The 19783-nt window shown below is 32.4% G+C and overlaps 3 protein-coding genes across 3 annotated transcripts; 2 read left to right on the forward strand and 1 right to left on the reverse strand.

The window, feature by feature from the left end:
- Window positions 1-1311: 1311 nt before the first annotated feature.
- Window positions 1312-8771, forward strand: Bm18198 (Uncharacterized protein; the record flags this gene model as incomplete). The annotated part of the gene is made up of 22 exons (XM_043076821.1): window positions 1312-1389; window positions 1545-1646; window positions 1807-1902; window positions 1980-2056; window positions 2231-2321; window positions 2624-2828; window positions 2989-3090; window positions 3294-3387; window positions 3592-3673; window positions 3943-4124; window positions 4342-4452; window positions 4661-4831; window positions 5033-5141; window positions 5824-5913; window positions 5984-6169; window positions 6475-6574; window positions 6842-7062; window positions 7471-7528; window positions 7710-7846; window positions 8035-8214; window positions 8367-8436; window positions 8692-8771. The coding sequence occupies 22 exons, from the start codon at window positions 1312-1314 to the stop codon at window positions 8769-8771; spliced, it is 2622 nt and encodes an 873-aa protein (XP_042932755.1).
- Window positions 8772-9541: 770 nt separating this feature from the next.
- Window positions 9542-12757, forward strand: Bma-skat-1 (Uncharacterized protein; the record flags this gene model as incomplete). Its single annotated transcript, XM_001900699.1, has 9 exons — window positions 9542-9618; window positions 9779-9869; window positions 10017-10201; window positions 10594-10733; window positions 11071-11285; window positions 11346-11521; window positions 11811-11969; window positions 12186-12336; window positions 12602-12757. 9 exons carry the CDS (start codon window positions 9542-9544, stop codon window positions 12755-12757), a joined length of 1350 nt encoding a protein of 449 aa, XP_001900734.1.
- A 1495-nt stretch (window positions 12758-14252) lies between these two features.
- Window positions 14253-17932, reverse strand: Bma-lin-9 (Uncharacterized protein; the record flags this gene model as incomplete). Its single annotated transcript, XM_043076822.1, has 10 exons — window positions 14253-14429; window positions 14579-14725; window positions 15119-15229; window positions 15399-15565; window positions 15771-15930; window positions 16193-16442; window positions 16615-16838; window positions 17065-17214; window positions 17488-17599; window positions 17808-17932. The coding sequence occupies 10 exons, from the start codon at window positions 17930-17932 to the stop codon at window positions 14253-14255; spliced, it is 1623 nt and encodes a 540-aa protein (XP_042932756.1).
- Between the last annotated feature and the right edge of the window lie 1851 nt (window positions 17933-19783).

Consider the following 19783-nt stretch of genomic DNA (forward strand, 5'->3'; position numbering starts at 1 on the left):
AACATACTGTGTTAAACGATTTATGGTTTTCTTCAATTTAAAAATAAATCAATTTTGGATCAGTTCTGATTACATTATGATATTGCAAATTTAGAAGAGTAAATGCTATTTTAGAAGTCGTTAGAAGTAGTCGAATGACTGAATCTTATGTTACTAAGAAAAAGCGTTATGTAACAGTTTATATGAACGATTTTATGTGTTAGCTTTCAGCAATTAGTCAAAATTTTTAGGTAAAAAAAAGCGAAAAAAAAGTGAAAGATTTAAGTTGGCAGGATGTCCCGAAATATTCAGCGCAGGCATATTATAGCACGAATTTTTAGTGTGGTGTATGAGATTTATATGAAGTTTAAGTTGTGGAACTGAATTTGTCAGGAATGTAACTGGGTTAAATTACTTTGTTTGTTCAATGTGGTTATGGTATTGTTTGCCAATGATAGATAACCACTGTAATGGGTAATGGTGTTGCACAAACTAAAGGCTAAATGTGATGATCAAATGTGATTAATTATTCCTTCTTATTTTTGTCACAAGTGACTTTTATACGAATGTGTACTTTCGTCACGATCTGTTGTTCAATTTGCAACTTTTTCCTTCTTTTTTGTGCTATGATCAAGTAGGGTGATTCTTGAAATGGAGTAAAGAATTTAATTACTAATTAAGTGATCATTAACTCCTTTGTTCTGATTGCTATTGCTTTATGTATCAGGGTATGAGATAAGAAACACCTTAGTGCAGATGTGTGGTGTGAAATAATTGCTATCCACTCCACTATGTCGTACAGTTACATGCTACACTTGCCGGCTGCAAAAGTTTTTAAATCATCAGAAAGCATTTATCCTTCCTTTACTTTCTTATCTCTTTCTTTCCTCCTACTTTCCTCCACTTTCGTGGAAAATTTTATTCCTGGAAACTAGATCTAAGAAAAATTTCAACTTTCAACAAAAAAAAAAAATTTCGGAGACGGACTTAACAGCCAATTGGGACTGAGGTTTTCAAATTAATGCAGGAAAATAACAGTTCTGATATTACGGGTCGTGGAGGTGAATGGTGTCATTGACTTCAAGTACATTACTGATATCATAAGCATCAATTTACAGCAAATTTTGCTGGTTAAATAGGCGAAAAAAAGAATATCTTGCTCATTTTTGGTCATCTTTTGTTTATTATGTTCACTTTTGTATATTTGTACGCTTTGTATATTTTACCTGCAATGCTAATTTCAGGTCATTGTATTTTTCATTTTATGTTGCTTGTTGTTATTGTTGGTATAAGTGCACACATTATTGCAGGGAAGAGTGTAAAAGTGAGATCATGGATTCAGTTTTAAGCCATTGCATTCCAAGTGATTTGATGGGCAAAACGGTTTTAAGTCGCCGTTCTCCATTCAAGGTTGTCTTTTTTTCATTCAAGGTTTTCCTTTTTTTTATACTGCTTGCAAAGATATAACTGTTAAATTAACTAATTGTAGCCATCATAACATAATCTAGATTTCAAGTAACCTGACCATAGTGATGTTGAGAGAAATTAAAAGTACGTTATTTCAGGTTCATCAAGCTTTATGGAATCCAGACATTGATTTATTAACTTTAGCTTCGCAAAAAGGTGAAGTATGCGTACGACGTTTGCATTGGAGGCATGGATGGAAGGTATAGTTTATTTTCCTGATATGAGAAAATTATTATTAAAATTACTCAAAATATGTATCCCTTAATTTTGATTTTTTTAGCTTTGTTGTTTCATTTTAATTTTCATGATTAAATATTAAAATAAAGGCAATTTATGTCCCTAATTTTTTTACTACTCTAGAGAGACATATATGATGTCAGGCCACTCTTATTGGACCGAGTCAAATCGGAAGGTGAAATTCGATTGGAAACGATGTGTTGGAGTCCTGATGGCAAGGTAAACATCACATTTGAAATTCAGTTCGGAATCTGAATCACTTTTTTTTAAATTTAATATTAATATATTAATTTCAGGTTCTTGCAACAGCTTTTAGTGACGGCTGTATTCATCTGCTAGATGCTGAAAAAGGAATCGTCAGGTTTACTGTCAGGTGGAAAAAATGATTTCAATTATTTGTTAGCTACTTCGGTGCTGTTGTAGTAGTTTCAGTTGAAAAAAAAAAGAAAAAAAGAAACGTCATCCAAAGATCTTTAGCTTTGATGGCATCTTCAGCAGTGAAACAATTTCTCACGTTTTAAATTTCATTGATTTACTTTGAATTTAGAATGAAAGCTCGTGTAACGCTAATGAGATGGCAGCGATTCAGTCAAGAGCTGAACATAAACCTAATCAGTGAGGACGCACTTTCTGGCGCAGTGAGTTTTTTTAGCTTGTAACTCTGTATTAATTAAAGTTTGAGTATAATTTTTTGATAATTCATGTCTTGAATTCTCTAGTGTACCATATATCAATTTATTTTCTAAACTAACTTTTACGAATTACCAAGTCTTCAATTTCAAATTTATAACTTTTCATAGAGAAAAGAATGAATAAAAAAGTGATGAGAGTAGATCAAAAAGGAAGATTTATGATGAGGGTTCATTGAATGAATGAATATTTTTGAAGGCATTCTTCTTCAAAATCATTTGTATATGCTGCTGACGAAAGTTATTTCCAGCTTGGTGATTTATCAGAAAGTGAAAGTTTAAATGACAAACCAGAAGAACTGAATCAATTAAGAGCAATGAAGGCATTCTGTGACAGCAGCAATCTCAGTGTTCTTGGAACGTTATTGTTCGCGCTTAATAAAGACAATACTGTGATTGTTTTGGCAGCAGGTGTTCTTCCTATTGCTTCGATCGAGCCGTCGCTACATTTTTTTGGTTCGTTTTCCTTCCAATTGTTTAATGTGAGTGGTACTTTGAAGAAGCGATACATTCCGCTCCGATAGATAGGTTCTTTATTCTGCATTTTATACCAGTTCTCATAGAGATATGTTCAAAATTATAAAGCAATATTAATTTTTCCATATGTATTCTTTAGGCAACTGTGATCCTTATTCAATAACAGTGGGTGATATGTTTTATTCATCCAAGCGAGGTCAATTGATGGTAGTATATTCCAGTATGGGTCAACTCAACTCAGGTGAAAAGATTTGATATGAGATTTACTTATAGGATAATTTTCCTAATCAGATGCAGTTAAAAATGCGTGAAAAATAAAACCGTTCCATGAATTTTCATAAAATACTCGAGTTCTGAATAGAAACAAATTTTTGGACTATTGAATGTTTCACAGTGAAAATCAAAGTGCACTTCTTCGTACATTTCTCACAAAGCATTTTTTAGAGAACAATCCAGGAATGAATACTCAGGTTATTGGTTTTGACATCGACAGTTTAGGTTATCTGAAAAACGGTCTAATATGGACTATTGCACGCAGGTTACTCAACTTTAGCCTTTTCTAGATATTTAGATGAATGTTATGGTTATCCCATGCTTTATTCATACTTACTTTCATAAATTTATTACCGCAGTAGTGTGATGAAGCATTTTCTTTCGCAGTATTGCTGGAAAATTTTTTAAATGACAGATTACTATCTTTGAACTTTTTGGTGCTTTTTTTTTAATACTTCCTACTTTTCAGGTGGCTGAAACTAGTGTTTTATGTGTGCTTTGTTTCTGAAACATTTGCTCGAGCAATTGTTGATTGGGAAGATCAATCAAAGGTATTGGTCGAGTTTTTGTTTTATCATGTATTGTTTTGGTTTAGTATTTCGAATAAGTATAATTTAGCAAAATTTCATAAGAAAAGCTATGAATATAACGACTGCGTTTTGCAACAAATTATTCTGAAATGAATATGGGACCACGTTTTGTAAGATACAACAATTTAGCACAGGTTGTGTATGGGTTGAATTCTCTGTTTTATGATTTGATGAGAAAAAAAAAAAAAAACTTTAAGAACTTTTCAGTTTCTAAGAAGCATCATTTTTAGGAATTTAATGAAAAATTCAATTTGTTTGGTGAAGAAAGTGTCTCAAATTGTAATCTTGGAGAGTGTTTTATCAACATGATATTGACGGGGCAAGCGAGTCCAGAACTGGTAAATTTTTATCGCAACGTGCTAAAACCAGCGGATTGGAAAAAAATGACTGATTGGGCACACAAAGGTTTCGGGTCAGTATCCACTTAATTTTGATTTGATTTGTACTTGAATTCTTATTTTCTCTGCAGGGATGGTCGTTTCAATTTCTTTCCATAAAACAAATTGCATCTTTGCTTGATTATTTTATGAGAAGTAGAGGAAGTTCTTTAGTGACTACGACATGGATGAAATTGTTTACTGAGTATGACCGGGATCATTTTAGGAAATAATTTAGTCCTGAAGTTTCAGTGATATAATTGAAAGCGTCGGTAGAGAACTCCTTCCTGGCGCAGAAGCATTGCAGCATAACATGAAACAATTGTTTATTGAGATGCGATGTGCGTTACGTAGTTCTAGAACGTAAGTGATTCGGAAAACATTAAGTCAAGTCGATAAATCATTTTATGTAAAATCCTTTTCCATATTTGGCTTTTATTTAATGCTCAAAGATATTTTTTACTTAATTTGAGTTGTGTCATAAACATTCGTTTATGGATAATTTATCAAGATCGAGTTTTGCTCCTACATGTTGGATTTCAGATCGAAGTTTAGATCGTTGTAATTTCAGTGAAAAGCTTTTACCTGAACGTTTATTCGATGTCGACGTATATCCTTACGGCAAGTATGCTGAAAAAAGTGATGAAGAATCTTCGTTAAAAGAACTTAAGAGTTTCCAGAATCTAGCGGAAGATATCATAAATAAAATTAACGAAATGCATTTAGTAGCTACGCGCAATAGGTCCAGTTCTCAACTTTCAGTTAAAATCAGGAATTAAAGTAGTTTTAGGTTTCTTGAAATCAACCAGATTTTATAATTTTAGTTTTCTTCAAGAGAATAAGTTGCGAGATGACAAAATTTTGAAGCACTGATGATCGTGTAGAAGCAATGGTTTGTGGAATCTTTACGAAAAACTAATAACATTAACAGCCATTGTTTCAGGAAGGATTTGGTTAGTTTCACTAATTGGTTATCACAAACACCACCATTTACGGCAAAGAACAAACGTTCCGCTGCAGAGCTAAAATTCGATTTACAGTTGATTATTGAAGTAATTATGTTTTTTTACATTTGATATTTCAGAATGTTCTCTTCAAAGTTCGTAAATAGTTATTTCCTCAAAAAATGTTCAATCTCAGAATAAAAATCTCAGTTGTGTTTTCCTGCTTACTTTCCTTGTTGCGTACATCTGTGTTGTCTTTGAGCTCTAACTATATGGTCTATTTTTATAATTTATCAACCGAAAAAGAAATTTTTTATTTCAAATTTTATTTCTTTTGCGTTGGTTCAATTTTCCATTTTAAGCGAAAGGACTAAGTTAACTAATATATATGTGAACTTATGCTCCCATTCCTGAAAAAATGTTCATTGGGTTACTATTAATTCTTTCACTGGGCATTTTAGCTTTCTCAAGTGACAAATCGAACTTTATATATAAAGACTTTATAAACATATATTCAGAGTTATATGTATAAAGACTAGTAATTATACACAAAAGGCGGAATTATCCTGAATTTGTTATTAGCTCGAATCAACTTAAGCTCTGAACATTTTGCCTAATTTTTTGGACTTTGTAATGTTCATTAAATCTTTAAAATTCGATCATTAAAGAAATGTTTACCTAGTCAGGTACTTTAATTGATTTTGAAATCTTGATTTTTCATTTTAAATATAATATTTGGAATGTTTAAGTTTATTTTTTTCTTAGTATTACATGTAAATCGATTTTTCAGTATATCAGGCAAGCAACTATTTCAAGAAACGGAATTGCAACAGAAAGATTTGAAATGACCGATACTTTCCAGAATTATTCTTTTGATAAAGTCTGTTTCCTTACATCTTCGAATTTTGCTGCATTTTACTTTAACGTTTTCTACTGTATTTATTTTTCAGGTTCTGCAATATTTTGGTTGTCATAAATCTCTTAAGTATCGTTTGGATCTTCGGAGCAATGCTTGGAATATGTTGTGTGAGCAGCAGTCTTCGAGAACATTAGCTGATAGTATCACGTGTTGTTTTGACGTCTTGCAAACTATACAGGATATATTCCTGAAAAACTTCACTGCGGCAGTCGTAGCGGTAATATCAAATTTAAACATGAATACGAAAAACGATCGTGTTATTAAGCATTTAAAACTTCCAATCTCAAGTAGCAGTCTTTCAGAAAAGAATGTCAATCGATATACTAACTATTTTGAAGCATTTGTTAGTGCAGCTGCTCAATTTGAAAGTTCCATTGCTAGGAGACAAATTTTTAATATGAATAAAATAATTTTGTATCGAAAAATCTGTATATATTTCACTAGCTAGCAAATCATTTATATTTTAACTTGCAATTTTCTTAGTGGAGTTCTAAATGAAATTCTCACTTCATAGAATTTCAGCAGACAAATTCAATTTTGGAACAAAATCATGCAGAAGGTTTTGAAAAATTTGCAATATTTCTTCCTCATGAAACTGCATCTGAATGCTATACATATGATGGTGATTGTTGAGATTCCTAAGAAATTAAAATTTTTAGAAAAAGTTTTTAATAAATTTGCAGGTATTCTGATCGCTTCTCAATTTTTTTTCTTTTAAATTGAAAATACTTGCTTTTTCCTTTAATTTTTGCTTGTTTGGTTCTCTCTAAAGGTGAATGTTATGAACTTTCTTATGAATATAATTTAAGCTTATGTTTAAATATTTGATTGGCATAACTTGAAATAATAAACCTATCTGAAGGAAACATGTTGTCAAATCCTTTTCCAGAGCAAAAGTGGTTGTTAACGATAGCGGATGAACCGTTTGCAGTATCTTGCATTGGCGTTAATGGCTCTCGTCATGTAATCTATGGAGCTTCGAGTAAAATGCTTTACAAAATGTGCTACTCAAAACAGTGTTCAAAAAATGTGGCTGGTTTTAGTGGCGATATCAAACATATTGTAACAAAAAATTCAGATAGCGATAGTTTCCAAGAACAAGCCGATAAGGTTAAGCTATCTTCAGATGAACAGCAATCACATAATAGTGGGAAAAGTACAAGGGGAATCGATAATGTCATGGTATGATTTGGTTTTTGATGACGAGAATTGAATTGTGAAATTTGTAACAGGAAATTCGGTATCAACAACATATAGTGACATAGTAATGTAATGGTCAGTATTGTGGAAGCATTTACATAGATATAGCGTTGCGGTAGAAATATGCTGAATCAGTAATACCAAAAATTATTTTAGTGATTATAAATTATAAACTCAACTATAAGGGCGAACATACTGGAGTTTATCATTTAGTTTTAGTATCGTAATGCTGCTTGCTGGAATAAAATAAAATTCCATCGGAAGTACGCGGGTTGACATTAAAAGCTTTTAGCTTTAGCCTTAAAATCCACTTTTTAGCCGAAGTCGCCAACCTCAGCGAAGCTGTTGAGAATTGAAAACCCTTTCAATTCATTAAGTATGTTAATTTTTCGCCTTTTATTTCAGATAAATATAAATTGTTGTTAGTCACAGTTGTAATCTATTTTTTAATAATTATTATGATAAGCAGAGTTCATGTTTAGTTTTCTTTTATGTTATAATTTGCTGATTTTTAGAAAATCACCATTGTTCAGAGAAATACAGAAATGTATCTTCAGTCAGTCGCCGACTGGTGCATTTCGAATGGTATGGTAACGGAAGTTTTTATGGGCTACTGAAAATTTGTAAGGCCAACAAAGAACAAACAGTACTCTTCAGGAGCTGCCTTTTTGATAATACAAATTATTTGCATGAGGTTTAGATCAATTTTTCCATTTTTTGGTTTTTTTAATTCTATGTGTTTGCAGTTTTTGCAGTTTTTGTTATTGCAGTTTGATATTCCGAAGATTATATTTTAGCGCTATTTTCTACATGCTGAAGCAAATTTGTTTAGGATTACATCCCAATAGTTTCTTATAGCGTCAATTTTTTCAAATATTTCAGGATATCTCAGGTTGTACGGAGTCGTACGTATCATTTACTCTTTCTTTTCATCGAAAATCGGGTGTTATTTTCACAGAAAATGGTTTTCGGGCAAAATGGTTCGAAATTAAGATCCCTATACAAAGAATTTCAGTTCTCAATCGACAGCAGTCTAAATATGGTACTTATCAAAACAGTCAAGTATGAAATATGCGTTTCCTTCTTCTTTTCTTATCTTTTGCAATTCTCAAATGCACATTTTGTTTTGCAAACACAGATTATTTCTTTATTTTTGTTTTGGATATGAAAGTTTATATATATATATATATATATATATATATACTATTTTTTAGACGAAAAGCATATTTACTGAAGCTATGGATGTAACTGAACAATTACACATTGAAGAAGGCTTGATTGCTGGTGAGTAAATTATGTTGCTTGCATGAGTTCTATCTCTTTCGCAGTTCTTTATCATCATTATCTATCAATACTGAGATATAAAGCATGTGCGCAGTGAGCTGTTTTCTATCACAAACAGTTGGACGCCTCTGATAAGCATGGAATTGAAGTTTTATGAAAAAGATAGCATGGCCAACCGGAAATATAGGAGTTAAAGGCTGGTTCAACATTTTAAAAAACGCATATAAATGCAGTTAGACGAAATTTTTTTCACAGAACAACAGGAAGAAGATGAGATGGAGGAAAGTGTTCAATTAAGAAGAAGCGTAAGGAAACGAAAACCACTGAAGAAATAGAATACGTCAATTATATTGTGTTTATGTTTGATTTTTGTTATTTTATTCAGTTGAAATTATTTTTTTTTATTATTATTATATATTATTATAAAAATTATATTACATTCCTTGCTTTAGATTTTTCTTTCATGAAATCTGTAGTAATAGAAAATTAACTTGAAGTTTGTTTCAATTGAAATTTATTTCAATTCTGTTATCTGTGGTATTTCACTCACTTTTCATTACTTTGATTCGTGTATATCTATTTAAATCAGTCTTTTATTCGTTCTACAGTAGTAGGAAGTATATTTCATGAGGGAAACATTGCATTTTTGTAGTTATATACACGTGTTTCTAGCGTATACGTCACGCTTCATCCCTTCTTTTCGAATCTAATATTCTGAATTTGTATACTTTATCCTTTTATGCATAGTGTATGCTTTTGTGTTTTTGTGTGAATGAATGCTAATATATAAATGAATTTACTATTTGGTGGGACTGTTTTGTGGTATAACAGGCTCGTCTTTATGCGTTCGGTATATTATTATAAGTTTTGCAAGAATTGTCAACATCAATGCAATATACACTAAGAAGTTTCGTGGATTTTGTGTGACTGCCATTTCAGTTCGCTTTTAGACAGATTGAAACGGAAACAAAATAGCATAATGAGTTTTATGCTTTTATATCAGTGGCGCTGTATTTTTGTTAGTGCTTATTTTTCGAAATAAACAAGGGGATACGATTTGTCGAATTGTTTGCTATTTAGCCTTGTTGAGTATCGAATTGGTCGAATGAGTGAGGATAGTACGAGCATTAACGATGTTAGACATTTGGTGCAACAAGAAACACGCAAGGGTGATGTCATTTCGTGAGTTTTCATAAAAATAGGACTAATTGATTATTTTGGTAGTAATTTGGAATGTAACCTGAATTTCACAGTTTTATTGGCATATTCTCAATTCAAACTTAACTTTTGTCATGGCTTTTAAGATGTTGCTATTTTTAATAAAAGTTAAACACATTTACAGACCACATCGAGCAATAATGACTCTTTCTAAAAGTATGTTTAATGCTGGTTGCTTTTCGTTGCCATATGCTTGGAAACTTGGTGGTTTATGGGTAAGTTCCAGTTTCATAGTACATAGTTGATAATAACTTCAACTAGTGTTTTAAAATACACAGATAATTATATAAATGCTTTTTATGTCATTTTTTTTTGACATTTTTTTCTTAAATAAATGCGAATTTCATATAGTGATAATTTAGATGTCCTTGGTGTTAAATTTCATTATTGCGGGCTTTAATTGGTACGGGAACCATATTCTTGTCAGATCTTCGCAACACTTGGCGAAAAAATCAGAACGTATTTCACTTGATTATGGTCATTTTGCGAAGAAAGTCTGTGATTTCAGTGATATAAGGGTATTACGGAATAATAGCAAAATTATTATGTAAGCAAAATAAATTTTATTTGTTTTGAAAAGTTTGGTGGCAGTTTAAATGTAAAATTTATGTTGATTGGTGAAGACAAATATGAATTTATTGTAAGTGTTAATCTAAATTTTCTCATCAGTATGGTGTTTGCTTATCTGGTAGTTTATTGTAGCTAAATGCGAATGAAACTCTAAGGGTAGTTAATTATACTAAATATTTACAATTTGCATACATAATTAAACATTATTACCAAAGTTTGAGTCATAGGATACTGGACTTCATTTGTCGTCACTGGCATTATTCTCTTGTTGTTTTCTGGAATAAGCGGAACTGTCTCATATTTATTTTTATTTTTCAATTTACAGCATTGAATGCCATTCGCATATTTAATAATTTATTTTTCTTATAGGTACATAGTAAATATTACTATACTGTTCTATCAATTAGGTATGTGCAGCGTTGCTATATTGTTTATAGCGGATAATATGAATCATTTATTGGGTGACTGCATTGTGGGAGGTGCCAAAGTAATGGCCCTTATTTCGTTTGGTAGGTTTCTTTTTGATTTTTATCCAAGCTCAGATGTCCGAATATATTCATGTTTATTAAAACTTGCACGAAATGTGACAAGAAATTGGAGTAAAATAAACATAAAAAACTTTAGTAGGTAATATGTACGAGTAGGGTTGGAATTGTCCCATTAGCCATGCTTTAGTTGGGAAATGCATTTTTTGTAGGACATTCTACAATTCACAAGTTTTCAAATAAATATACTGATCAATTTTCATACTTTACAGATAGGTATATTTGGACATATTAAAATGTTATACATTGGGTAGGTTGTTAAAGATATTTATTACTCTTTTCACTGTTGATAAATCTTCAGTACCCATTCTCGCACTGAATATGTTCACGGAAATGCGTCTGCTCAGTGTGTTTGCGATGGTTTCATCTGTGTTTTTCCTTTTGGGTGCTTTCGTTATTATGCAGTTCACTTTACGACAGCCAAATCATTGGGAAGAACTTCCTGCTGCAACTGACTTTACTGGTGTCATCATGTTTGTTGGGATGGCAATGTATGCTTTCGAGGGACAAACAATGGTAATTATTTTTGATTTCTTTTGATTCCTAGCTCTTATTTTTCCTGTTTCTTAATTGAAGATCCTACCAGTGGAAAACAAACTTGAAACACCGGAGGATTTTCTAAATAATTTCGGTGTATTACCAACAACAATGTGTTTTTGTACATTATTCATGATTGCGATTGGTTTTTATGGTTATACGGCATTTGGACCAAATACACAACCAACTATCACTATGAATGTGCCGAAGGAGGGGTTAGTTGCCTTTTATACTTAAAGTTTCTGGAATTGATGTTAGGAGTCTTATTCATCTAGAATTCATTTCTCCTGGAAAAGTAGTGTATCTGGAATGCAACTTTCCAATTTATAAGAAATACCAGTCGAAAGACAGAATCCCATGGATAGTAGTAGATGTGATGATTATTGTTATTTATTTTTTAGTTGTGTCTTTGATGTCTTTATTGCTAAAAAATTTATGTGGAAAGCTATGCAGTTCAGTTATCATGAAAAGGAAGAGACTGTTAACTTATGAGATCTATTTTAGGTTATATTCAATTATTAATGTATTTCTAATGTTACAATCGATGCTGGGCCATTCCATTGCCATGTATGTCATACTGGATATGTTTTTCAACGGTTTTCATCGAAAATTTACAAATCGTTTTCCAAATGTTTCGAAAGTAATTGTCGACAAAGGATTCAGGTTGATCCATTAAAGAATTTTTATGTACAACAGAAGATATATTTACAAAGCGCATAGTATAAATTCATTTTTATCTTACACTTCTTGTCCAAGCATTCTCGTAACTAAGATCTGTTTTCCATATTAATGCTGTTATAAAAAGTATATTAAGGAGAAATTACTGAGCTGAAATTATCTTTTATCTCTTAAGCATAAACAAAATTACTTTAATTTCAGAATATTCTGGGTGTCTATTACAATGTTAATGTCCATAAGTATACCTCACCTAGAAATCATGATACCATTGGTCGGAGTAACAAGTGGCACTCTTTGTGCACTTATATATCCACCAATATTCGAAATGATCACATTCTGGAATGACTGGAAGGTTTCTATTCTTTTCACAAATATTTTTTTATTCTCCACGAAATACTTCCTTCATTATTCTTATTTTTAAGCCTTCTTTTATCTCTTAAGCACGAACATTACAACGTAATTTTTACTACGGGATACAAAAAGTTAAAAATTTAATATTTTTTGTTTTTCTGAAACAAAATAATGGAATATAAAATTCGAAAGAACAATAAAAGAGATTATAAATATATATAAATACTTTTCACCGTTTTATTTTGAACGTCTGTTTCTGCTTCTAGGTTTCACTTAACGCTCATCAAAGATGTTTAAAAATCTCATGGAACATTTTCGTCATAATAACTGGAGTTTTCGCAATTACTACTGGAGTTTATGCAAATTTTTTGACTATCTTCGAGAAGTTGCAGACGACAAAGCAGAATGTATTTGATTTTTGAAGCGTTTTGTCTTTATGGACGTTATTCCTGATTTTGTATTAGTGAAAAGTATTAATCAGATTTGGTATTAGTTAATTAGTTGATAAAGCTGGCTCGATTTTGAGTTCTTAAAACGTCCATGAAAAAATTTTGAGTTCAAATTTACAACAAGACATATATACTCTAAATGCATTTGATAATTTATATGATCAATTTGCTGTTTCCTATCACCAGATAACACTCCTCAGCTTGTTCTAAAATTTGCGAATTATGTTACATTAAATTGTTTAACACCTGAAATGTTCCGAAAATCTACAACATTTCAGGAAATTCAAATTTCTGCTTTGTTTGAAAACAAAGTGTTATTATGTCCTAATAATAATCATGAGGAGTGTGATTACAAATCTTGAATTACTTCCTACTGTCAAATGCGATCGTTAGTCTGGTCTGTTCAATATCAATAACCACTAAAATGATATTGCACAGTCCTTCATACTTTCCAAAAGAAGCTGTTGAAGCTTAGAAAAGATTAGCGCACTTGGCAGAGTAATAATACACTCCTGACTTTCCAATATCACAGTTTTGATTTCACAGTTCATTATTTTCCTCTGTTGGTAATTGATTTTTAGAGAAGAAAAATCTTGAATTCATTTCCTCCTCTTTCCGATCTTTCCAGAAGAAAACTCTTCTATTATTATCTATACCAAATTTCAACCGCAAAACGTTCGGGCAAACAAATTTGAGATTACTGGAACTGCTCACTCTTCAGAAATGTATTCCACTCACCACCTAGTCTATACTGGAAATATTCAACCATTTTAACACCTCAAAGATATAAAACTTAAGGCCATTCAATCGAAGTCGTTTGACCTCGTAGCTGTTGCCAAGCTTCTCGATTTTCTCGATTAATTTGCTATATAATTCAACACAACTGTCAAATTTGACACTCCCTTTGTCCCAAGTTCTTTTTTTTGACATTTTCACTATGCACTTCAAATATGTTCCAGAGGTCATACTGGTGCTTCTTAATATTCTTTATTAGGCCTTCACTGCGTATTGTTTAGAGTTTTTTAATGATTTTTGATTTTCCCTAAAAACTTGCTTGTAATTTAATAAAACGCGTATTTCATGCCTGTTTTTAATTCAGCTTAGTTCTTTGATCGGTTTTTATCCATTTCCTATGGTATGAAAACAGGTGATTTTGAAGAATTTACCAGTAGCAAAGTTGCCGGTGATATGGCGTTGTCATCATCGGTGCACTCAGTCATAAATAACAAGGAAGTAACTGTATGGAATGCAAGGTAGATATTCGTATGCTATCGGACAGCTACTCTCCAAGTGTAACAAGATACATTCGAAAATAACCGTTTTTTTTTTTTTTTTTGAGTGAAAATATATTGCAGTGTTTGACGATTTGTAATGAATGACTCTGAATATTTTTCTTAGACTTCTGGTCGTGAAGTTAATAAAAACTGCAAAATATAACAATTTTAGCACCGCTCATCAAAAATGAAGGTTAGCACACATTCCCAATATTTAACATCATGTTGTGGATCTGTTTCATGTGTACCTCCACGAAATCTTGAAAGGCAGCTACATTCGACGGGTCGATTTGTTTCCGAATTTCGTTCAACGATTCCGATAAAGTATGCAAATCGAGTGGTGTACAGCTCTGTTGTCCCAGTGCTCGAATCTTGGAAAAATATACATTGATATGACTTAATTCGAATTCTGTTATCTAGAACTTTTGTATCCAAGAATCTATCACTGTCTAGACTAATGACATAAATGCATCCAATTTCAAGTCATTTCCAACTTTTCGGTTTTTACTCAAAAATTTACCTGTAACAGCAGTGCTGTAAGTGAGGTAACCAGATCTAGTGCATGCTTATTTTGCACATTCAAGCCGTTGTTACAGTGTTTGACGATTTGTACTGAATGAGTTTGACACATTTTTCTTAGAGCTTCTGGTCGTGAAGTTAATAAAAACTGCAAAAAAGATAATATGTATATATAAACAGAATAAATATTAATTACCTATTATTTCCCTCCGTGTTTTAAAATATAGTAATAGATCTGGTTTTGTTCGACATCTCAATGGATGTACTAACTGCATGACTCAATGAGAAACGAAAATTTGAACGGAAAAAAAATAATTATTTCAGCTTACGAGAGACAGAAATGAGATTAAAATTCATACTGAATACATAATTTGCAGATATCACGGGACAACGCTAAAGAAAAAATGGACAAAGGTGGAATGGTCAAATTGATTTTCATATAAAAGGGCAACTTTCTTAGAAACACATATTAAAATAAATTATCTTTAAAGAGAAAAGAACGAGTGCAGAATTCTGAAAAAGAATATATTCTGAAACCAACTTCACTCAACTGTGGCAACAACTGATTGCAATATTCATTTACCGCGTTTAAGTACGATTGCAGCTGCCTGTTAACTGTCTCAATATCAATCACAACCTGAGCGTACCTCCTCTATAAACCAATCCCCATTTTATTATGCTAATTAGCACTAAATTTATACAAAGGAAAGAAAAAATTGTATTATTCGGTTTGTCACACAGAAATTTGAAACCAAAAATGCTTCTCAATGAATTTTGTTTTATAACCTGAAAAAGTGACATCGAACAACGGAAAAAGCAACCTGGAAAGCGACTGGATAAGAATCAGTTATCATATTCATCTTTTCAGCCTCCATATTTAGCTCAGTTAATGATTTAACCAAAGTTCGTTTCACCTCGATTAGTTTGCTCAACTTTACAAGGATAACGAGCATTCGAACAGGGAAATTTCCGACTTTTTCATCTCGAACTAAAATGAGGAAATAGCAGCAATAAATGAAAAAAGACATTAAATATAAAATCTGTTAAGCATAAATTTGATGCATAAACTGGTACAACTCCTGCATTGGGATTCATGTTCCACTATTTTTCAATAATCTTGGACAATTTTACACTGCTACCGAAGAAGAGTTTATGATCAAAGGAGATGAGAAAATATCTTATGCATGACTTACTTCTACTTGGTTTTCGAATAGAATCTATCCCTGAAGGAGAACGACTGGAAGATGCATCAGTGAACTTTGGAAGGACGCCTGCGTGGCCGAATCTGATCAGTGAGGGTGGGATAGCAGAACGATTCTGTTCCAGAAAGTAATTAATTGATAGTAACTCAATCTATAAAAATTTGATATTTCTAGATTTCGATGCACAAAGTCTGCATAATCAACTATTCACTGTAAGGGATAGAAATATTCAGTGACTTCACCAAAAATCTTCCATAGACAAATTCAAGAGTGAGAAACATACCGATGACAGACGAATTAAAGAAAGGACTTATGTAAAATTTCATCCCTCACTACGATGTCTACACTTCAGTACCATACCCAAAAGAAATGAAATGATTTTCAAATTACTTAGAATGAATGAAAATATGAACCGTTTGAGCGGACATAACTTCCGAATCCTTGATAATCATTGGTGGTATCATTTCCTCCTTATCAAAGACCACTCGATATGAAGCTGGCAGTATGGCATCAATTGTGCCAGCATAAATACCATCTTTGGGAGTCCGTACACGCGCATAGATTTTGGCTCCGATTATCAAAGGAGGAGGTAGTCGTAATGGTAGTTCGCATCCAGGCGGAATATTCATCAAGCTTCCATCATAAATCTGACGGATTCTAGCTCTATAAATTATAAGGAAGCAGATACTTGAGGAAAAAATCTGAAGAAAATAATAAATTGATGAGGCGATTCGAGTAATAGTTGTGAAACCTAACAGTCATCCTAAAGTACTAATAATATCAACAACAGTTTTAACTCAGCAGTGGAATATTCAAACAATTCTTCACAGTTTACCTTTTTGTCTCCAGCGCCTCACGCTCTTCATTTAGGAAAGCTTCTGAACATCTCCTCGGCTTTCCTATTAGTCTCCTGATAGCTCTCCATTCCGGTCGACAAAGTTTGAGAGTACGTAAATTCGGAAACATTTCATGAAGCAACTGCACAAATTCATTATCTCCCGAGAAAAGTTGCTGGTCAACACCGGAATAAAAAAATTCGCAATAAACCCACCTACGAGCCTAAAAATTTCAAAAATTAACGACTCCAATTAACGATTTTTTCTGTTCACAACCGTATAAAAAATATGAGATATGTCTTAACAAAACCAAAAAAATTAAAACCCGCCGAAGGTATCAAAACACAACATAATTCCTTTTTCTGTCTATTTGTAAACTTATATGCCTTCATATTCGCTTTATTCTAAAATACACATCACAGAAAAAGAAACAAATAGGAATACAATACTTTAGGTAACTTTAAAACATTTTTCAAATGTCGTAAATTTTCCCTCATTGTTGGCGATATTTCAGACGGTTGAGGACGTGCAGTGCGCGGTGTTGCATTTTCTCGTGAGATATCCCTTTGAGCACCATTGTTCATCGCCTTCTTGGGACTCTAACACAAAATTATAACTTCCAGAGATTCTAATTTGGTAAGTCTATTATGATAAGTAATTTGGCAATTTTAGAAACTTAAAAATAGAAATAGAATTCATGGATTCAACCTATATATTTGCACGTTTTTGCTTACACAAATACTTGTTTCACAAAAAAAATAAATAAATAAATAAAATAAACGAATTAGTAATTGACATTTACACGACTGACAGCAAAATACGCATCAATGATATGAGAGAGTCTTTCGACTGATTCAGATGATAAAGTTTACCTCGGATGATTTTGCGGACAGTCGATTATTAGTGCCACTAGAAACATTACTATCAGTATCACTCTCTGCCTTCAACACTTTTCCACCGCGTTTTAACGGTGAAAGACGTTTACTGAAATAAATGCTTTTTTCAACGAGCACTTTTCAAATGATAAAAAACAATCAACAATAGCATATTAGAACGGTGGAAAAGTAATGCACTATGACACAGAGTATGTCAATTGATACGTAACCAAGAAAAATTTGTTTGACATTTATTATTCCAGTAATCAGTATCAAAGATATGTACGCAGGTATTAATGCGAAGCAAACATAACTACCTTTTCGGTTTTGAAACTGGCATACGTATAATTTCTTGACCTTCATCGCCAGAATCTGCGTAACGTGAGGGTGGTTTGACAGGTCCACGGAGGTGATATCTCGATGATTCACCATCTGCCGGCATTTCCCACACTTCTCGCTGAAATACCTACTTTATGACAATTATAGCATTACGAAGCCTCTGAACCGTTAACCACCAGAACACAGAACTACCACTCCCATTATGCCAGATATCCTCCGCATTCTCACTTTTCGAATTTTGAAATGGTCGATCTTCTTGGCAAGAGCCTTAATTAGCACTCGCCTCTGTTGCAGCAGGAGAAGTGAAATGAACGAGGAATTTCACGATGGGATGTCGTCCGGTACGTGTGTTATACGCATGTGACTGAGGCATGCTTTACGTCATCTTTACGGGTGATCAGTGATGTCTGTAAATTACAATATTAATCAGGCAGTATTTTCATTTTACAAATTTTATTGTAAAGTAGTACGAGACGGAATTATATGGAAGACAAAAAGAGACTTGGAATCCATATAATCATTGTTTCTTGCATTTCTAGTCGCAGCAGTTATTTCTTGAATTTTTGAAACTGTATTTATATATCCATTAATCTGCTCTTTGTTTGATTTCGTATTTGCTTTCAAAAAATTACTGAAGAATGATACCATCTACATGATACTGACTAGGAACTTCAAAATGCTTGTCAGCTTACCTTCCACTCTCATCGGAATGAATAGACAGTCTGGTTTGTATATAATCTAAGTTTTTACCTTGTAAATTTTTTGATTCTCAAATACTAGGTGAACACAATACGAAGGAAGTAGAAGCAAAGGAATGAGAAAAAACATTAAGCAGGAAATGAAATATAAGCGGAGCAAGAATGTTTAACATAAATGGCCCAAAGTAATCTCTCCTGGTCCCAAGTGCTACTAAGGAAGTTGTTCAAAAGTAATATTATTCATAGCATTATAATTTATAGCAGTATAAAATTCTAAAATTAAGTTATATAGGCACGTATTCAAAAGAATGTTTCACAATTATCAATTTCTGCTCATACTGACAAGAATAACATAATGATAAAGAAGGTTAACAGCAGAAATAAACCCATAAACATAGGTTGCATTTTAGTCGTGACGTCGAGAGAGAGAGAGAAAGAGTAAATGTGTGCTTATTTATTTTTTTCTCGTAATATTTTTCTTTTTTATTTCTGATTGATCATTTCGGATTCAAAGTTCTAGTGCATTACTAGTGGCACATTTACTAATTACTAGAGGTGAAGTTAGGCTTACAGTTTTCCGTTTTCTTTGGTTGGTGAAAGTTACTACAAAAATAGTTGTTGAAACTCAATTCTGTGTAGCCTTCGTAAGAACACTGAGAATTTTTCGAGTTTTGCGTTTTTGCGAACGAAGTGTCAGTGCATTTCACACGTCTGTTACAGCATCTTCTATGTCGCTGAACACGATGAGTGTGAAATTTTGTACGAAATATCTTGCCGTCCGTAAATATTTCAAGAAACATTTCGCTTAACAATATTTCGAATTCATGTAAAGAGAAGACCAAATGACATTCTCATCTTCCATCGATCCTTCTTTATTGGAGTTTTAGCGTTAAAACTTTGTTAGATGTGATACAATACCTTAAATCATGTTCATCGGAGAAATTTTACTTGAAATGTGTTCGTTATTGTACATGATAAGTCTTTTTCTCCCATCCTCTTCTTTCTCTTTCTTATTGTGGCATTCACTAAATGTTTTAAAAATTTGATTTCAGGCATTTCTTGTGGAAAAAGGTGTCATTTCTTTCATTTTTCTCCTTTCATCCTCCCTCCCGTGGTAAATAATGCATTTGGTAAATAATTTTTAGTAAATAATGCAATCTCTGCTTGGTCATGCTTTCTTATGCCGTGCTATTCGTTTTATTAAACTTAAAATTTATATCGTTAGCAAAGTGCTTATAATAGATGATAAACCTAGA

This window comes from Brugia malayi (genome assembly GCF_000002995.4).
Source record: "Brugia malayi strain FR3 genome assembly, contig: Bm_v4_Chr1_scaffold_001, whole genome shotgun sequence".
In the NCBI taxonomy this organism is placed as follows: Eukaryota; Metazoa; Nematoda; class Chromadorea; order Rhabditida; family Onchocercidae; genus Brugia; species Brugia malayi.